The 6,000-nt window shown below is 45.1% G+C and overlaps 1 protein-coding gene across 2 annotated transcripts in view; it reads right to left on the reverse strand.

The window, feature by feature from the left end:
* NHSL2 (NHS like 2) overlaps positions 1 to 5,705 on the reverse strand; it is a 59,331-nt gene extending 53,626 nt beyond the window's left edge. Inside the window, exon 1 of one of the 2 annotated variants that reach the window (XM_061136722.1) lies at positions 5,677 to 5,705. In XM_061136722.1, coding sequence (XP_060992705.1) covers positions 5,677 to 5,704 — 28 coding nt within the window. In that variant the 5' untranslated portion in view covers position 5,705. Of the gene's footprint in view, positions 1 to 2,934; positions 2,981 to 5,676 lie in introns of those variants that run through there. The other variant, XM_061136723.1, reaches the window with a different exon arrangement.
* Positions 5,706 to 6,000: the final 295 nt, after the last annotated feature.

Here is a 6,000-nt window from a genome sequence, read left to right on the forward strand (position 1 = left end):
TTGCAGTTCAACTCTTGTCTTTGACCAATCCTGCTTCAATTACTTCTTCATAGGTGCTGTTCTAGAAGCCATTCTCCTTGTATACCTGCATGCAAATCTCTGTCTCAGAATCTGTTTCCCAGAGAATCCAGCCTATGACAGCCCCTTGCCTTGGCCTCTTTTCTCCCACTCTTTTTTCTATTGAAGGCTACAATTACTCTAAACTCTTCTATGACCATCTTGAAGGATGACCCCCTCAAATCTTTTCTGTTGCAATGGCCACTCTCCAAGTCTGCCCACTTGCATTTTCCAGAGCTAGGTGGACAATTCCACGTAGATGTCCAATTTTTAGTCCCGAATTTAATATGTTTAAAACAAAAGCCTCTCCCACTACCTTAATTGACCTTTCCTCCTGACTTCTTTATTTCTGTTACCACCATCTCTGGAATCCCAGGCTGGAAACCTCAGTATCATCTTGGGCAGTCTCCTGCTTAGAAACCTTTAGCATCCTCTGGTGCCTACAAAGCACAAGCCTGTGTTGCCTCTTCTGGCATCCAGGCCTCCCCCGTTGACCACAATTGGCCTGATTTCCTGCCAAATCTCAAACCCAGGAGTTCGTAACACATTTATGGCTTGGACCATTTGGGGAGTCTGATGATACCTATGGACCCTTTCTTGGAATGTTTCTATGAGCATAAAATAAGATACATAGGATACCAAGGGAAGTCAATTATCTTTAAAGATTATTATAAACATGTATGTTTTAAAATTTGTGATATAGTAATGGATGTTTCATTATTAGCATATTGAGTAATATGATCTAGTGGCAGGTCCAGTAACAACTACCACACTCATGGCTATGAGTGTAATGATATTTCAAGATATCTGCAGCAAGAGTGGTGTGGTGGTGTGTGTGTGCTCAGTCACGTCCGACTCTGCAGCCCCATGGACTGTAGCCCGCCAGGCTCCTCTATTCATGGGATTTTCCAGGCAAGAATACTGGAGTGAATTGCCATTTCCTACTCCAGGGGATCTGCCTGACCCAGGGATCTAACCCATGTTGCTTGGGTCTCCTGTACTAGCGGGCAGATTCTTTACCACTGTGCCACCTGGGAAGTCCACAGCAAGAGTAATATAAAAATCTCTGCAGTTTTAATTGGAGACAAAGTAGCTGGTAGTGCTAATACAACTGCAGTGTGTTGCTGCATTCATAACAGAAGGGAAGTCAACATTTCAATTAGAGGTTAGTGAAGATAAATTTGTAATTTTTCCCATCCAAGTACATGGACTCCTGGTCAAGCACTTCTGTGCTCTGGCGGGGTCCACGCTGTAGCTCAGCTTGGAGATTCATCACACTTTCCTGAAAAAATTTCACACATCCCACTCCCATCCTGCTTGATGGATGGAAGTGCCTAAGTGGCACTTAGGCCTGGGGTTGAGTTGGCCCCACCCTCTGTGTGGACTCTTTGGCACAGGCTGGCCAGGGCTTGGGTCCCTGAGCAGAGTGGTTCACTGCCTGCCGGGGGTAGAACCCCCATTTGGGCAGCTCCTGGGGGATATCTTTCCTGGCTTTTCTACCCTGAGGTCCCAGGCCCCATCTGACTGATTTTACACGTCTCCACTGGCCCAGTCAAGATTACCCAGTCACTGGGTTCATGGGATAGCTCATGGCCATCAGGCCAACACATAGTTGTGGAGCATCTACTTTAAAAAGTCATCTTCAAGGTGCCATTCAGAGTGATGGAGAGGCTACCACTCTGCTGGGGCCATTCTCCTGAGCTTCAGTGACTGGGATTCACTTGGCTCTTAGGCTTACAAGGTGCACCCTATCCTTATCTTGCTGTCAGATGCTACTTGTCCTGCAATGCATGGGACAGTCCAGTACAATGAACTGTATTGACCAAAATGACAATTGTGCCCTCATTGGGAAACCTTGAGTAGGCACTCTATAAATATCTGCTTAGTGCCCCTGTGGTCTCCATCGGCCTGGAGCACTGGCATCCAAGGCACAGCCAGTCAATGAGCATTTCTTTGGACTTCTCCCATCCCCCTCCCACTTGAAACCCCATGACTTTTACAGATAGAGCTGGGATTGAGTAGTAGATATGTAGGATGGTGAGAGGGCTTTCCCTAGTGTGATCATCATGGCTGTTGGTTCCAAACTGGAGCTTTGTCAGGCCTGGATCTTTGCTGGATTAAGAGAAGCTGGGTTTGACAGCTGCCACTAGGCATAAAAAATCTGGCAGGCAGCTGCTTTCAATTTCTTCCAAATGCCTGATGGTCTGGGACCCTGGTGGCTCTGCTCCTGGGAAGGAAAGTCCGTCCTAGGCCATCTCTGCCTTGGAACTTGACTTATGAAGTGGGCACTCCTGCCCAGGTCAGGAGAAGCTGCCAACTCCTACTGTGCTCTTCTGGGTAAATCATTCCCAGGTAGGAGCTGCCAGAAGTCACCCTGTTTCTCACCTCCTTTGCTTTCCATGAACCAGTCTAGTCTCTTAAAAATACCTGGTCCCGATTTCCCAGGCCAAACTACTCCAGGAAATGCCTGCAGCTGTGATTGGTGGAGGAGTAGCTGCTACTATTAGTTTGACCTGCATTCTGATGAAAAAGATGAAGCACTTTATATATTAGGTTGAATTGTACAAAACTGGTGGTGTTCAACTGTTTTGGGGCAATTTCTTAGGGTTCATCCTAACACATTTTCTCATTGTTTCCTTACCACAATCCCAGATAGATATTTTCAGCTCTGTTTTACAAAGCAGAGTACTAAGTCTTGGAGAGGCTATGTAACTTTTGATTAAGGTCATGTAAATAAGAAAAAGCAGGCTTGAGACTAGAATCCAATCCCATGCTTTTGATTCTCAAAGTAGGATGATTCAGCCCAGAAGACCCTAAAAGCAATAATGTGAAGAGAGAGAAGCAATAATGTGCAGTGAGATCATTCTCCCAGCCTACCCTCAGGAGTCCTTGGGTTGGCTGTACTCATGACTTTTTCTTAGTTAGTAGAGATCAGTGGCAGCTGAGGTGCCTGGAGTAGAAGGAACAAAAGTGATACGAGAGATTTTAGTTTGAGGGCTTTGGGAGCAAGTGGTATAGCAAAGACAAAATCTAGAACATGATCATTCATCCATCCATCCATCGATCCAAGAAAACTCTACTGGGTAGCTCCCATGTATGTGCCAGGCTCTGCGCTAAGCTACTGATATTCAGGGATGAGTCTTAATCAGCAGGGTTCCACCCTTTGGTCAGCTGGAGAAGGGGACTGGCACAGTGGAACTGGGATAAGACCACTGTATGCATATGGGACTTTGATTTGCTGTGAAGCTGCTCTGTCTTCCTAGTACTTTTACTCTGGCCCAGGCTCAACTTGTTGGGAGGCATCAGCTTAGAGGATCAGGCAGAAAGCTGCCAAAATCAGATTGATTATATTCTTTGCAACTGAAGATGAAGAAGCTCTATACAGTCAATAAAAACAAGACCAGGAGCTGACTGTGGCTCTGATCATGAGTTCCTTATTGCAAAATTCAGACAAATTGAAGACAGTAGGGAAAACCACTAGGCCATTCAGGTATGACCTAAATCAAATCACTTATGATTATACAGTGGAGGGGACAAATGGATTCAAATTAAATCTGATAGAGTGCCTGAAGAGCTATGGACAGAGGTTCATAACACTGTACAGAAGATGTTGACCAAAAACATTCCCAAGAAAAACAAATGCAAAAAGCCAAAGTGGTTGTCTGAGGAGATCTTACAAATAGCTGAGAAAAGAGAAGCAAAAGGCAAAGGAGAAAGGGAAAGATATACCCAACTGAATGCAGAGTTCCAGAGAATAGCCAGGAGAGATAAGAAAGCCTTCTTAAGTGAACAATACAAAGAAATAGAGGAACAAAATAGAACACGAAAGACTAGAGATCTCTTCAAGAAAATTAGAGATACCAAGGGAACATTTCATGCAAAGATAGGCACAATAAAGGACAGAAATGGCAAGGACCTAACAGAAACAGAAGATATTAAGAAGAAGTGGCAAGAATACACAGAGGAACTGCACACAAAAGGTCTTAAGGACCTGGATAACCACAATGATGTGGTCACTCACCTAGAGCCAGACATCTTGGAGTGTGAAGTCAAGTGGGCCTTAGGAAGCAGTACTACAAATAAAGCTAGTGGAGGTGATGGAATTTCAGCTGAACTATTTCAAATTCTAAAAGATGATGCTGTTAAAGTGCTACACTCAATATGTCAGCAAATTTGGAAAATTCAGCAGTGGCCACAGCACTGCAAAAGGTCAGTTTGCATTCCATTCCCAAAGAAAGACAATGCTAAAGGATGTTCAAATCACTGTACAATTATGCTTATTTAACATGCTAGCAAGGTAATGCTCAAAATCCTTCAAGCTAAGCTTCAACAGTATGTGAACAGAGAACTTTCAGATATACAAGCTGGTTTTAGAAAAGGCAGAGGAACCAGCGATCAAATTCCCAACATCCACTGGATCATAGAAAAAGCAAAAGAATTCCAAGAAAACATCTACTGCTGCTTCATTGACTATGCTAAAGCCTTTGACTGTGTGGATCACAACAAACTGTTGAAAATTCTTAAAGAGATAGGAATACCAGACCACCTTACTTGTCTCCTGAGAAGACTGTATGCAGGACAAGAAGCAACAGTTAGAACCAGACATGGAACAACACACTGGTTCAAAACTGGGAAAGGAGTATGTCAAGGCTGTATATTGCCATCCTGCTTATTTAACTTATATGCAGAGTACACAATACGAAATGCCAGGCTAGATGGAATCAAGCTGGAATCAAGATTGTCAGGCCAAATACCAATAACCTCAGATATGCAGATGATACCACTCTAATGGCAGAAAGTGAAGAGGAACTAAAGAGCCTCTTGATGAGTGTGAAAGAGAGGAGTGAAAAAGTTGGCTTAAAACTCAACACTCAAAAAACTACAATCATGGCATCTGGTCCCACTTTGTGGCAAATAGATGGGGAAAAAGTGGAAACAGTAACAGATTTTATTTTCTTGGGCACCAAAATCACTGTGGTTGGTGACTGCAGCCATGAAATCAAAAGACGTTTGCTCCTTGGAAGAAAAGCTATGACAAACCTAGAAACAGCATATTAAAAAACAGAGACATCACTTTGCCGACAAATGTCCATTTAGTCAAAGCTATGGTTTTTCCAGTGGTCATGTATGGATATGAGAGTTGGATCATAAAGAAGGCTGAGCACCCCCATGTAAGGCAGTCGCTGGAAACTGGGAGTGGGGCCAGTGAAGAAGAGCTCCCTTTCTCTTGTCTCAGAGTCCACTCTGAGCCCTTGGAGCAGCTAACCACCATGCGTGGATTCTTGTGGCTGGCCAGCAGGGAAAGGCTAGGCTGGGGTAGGGCTGGTTTGGAAATCAGTCAGGCAGTGGGCATGGGGCCACTGCCTTTGCCCAGGGACAGCATGCTGTGCTGCAGGAGATAATCATATTTCTCAGCTTCCTGCCAATTTGGGGGCAAGCCCTCAAGCCTGCTGGGAAGTCCAAATGCTTCCCAAACCTGGCCAAAGATGGCCTCCCTGTCCTCAGTGTCCTCCAGCCACCTGCCTCCTCCCATACTGCCAGCACCCATCCAGGCATCAACCTCCAACCTCCAACCCCATTGCAAATCCCCTTGCAGTATGAAATCATGCCCATGCTCACCATTCTGTGCTCTAGGCTGGGCTACCATGGCTGTTGCCACCGCCACCAGGGAACAGAGTAGCTCTGAGAGCCTCTGGGTTAAGATCTTACAGTTGAGTAAGCCACAGTGTGGGTTCCTCCCACCACACCCTCCCTGACACCAGTCAAGGGCTTTCCTCAGAGCCCCATTGGCACACCACTCTACTTTTGAAAAAAGGAAATGGAGCACTGGGTACAATGCTCATTAAGTATAATGAGAAGCTGTGAACAGATGCACTTCTGGAAGCAAAAAAAGGGGAACCTGTGACAGGCCCCAGATAATCACTTCCTGAGCACTCAAGGTCC

Source organism: Dama dama, chromosome X, assembly GCF_033118175.1.
Source record: "Dama dama isolate Ldn47 chromosome X, ASM3311817v1, whole genome shotgun sequence".
Taxonomy (NCBI): Eukaryota; Metazoa; Chordata; class Mammalia; order Artiodactyla; family Cervidae; genus Dama; species Dama dama.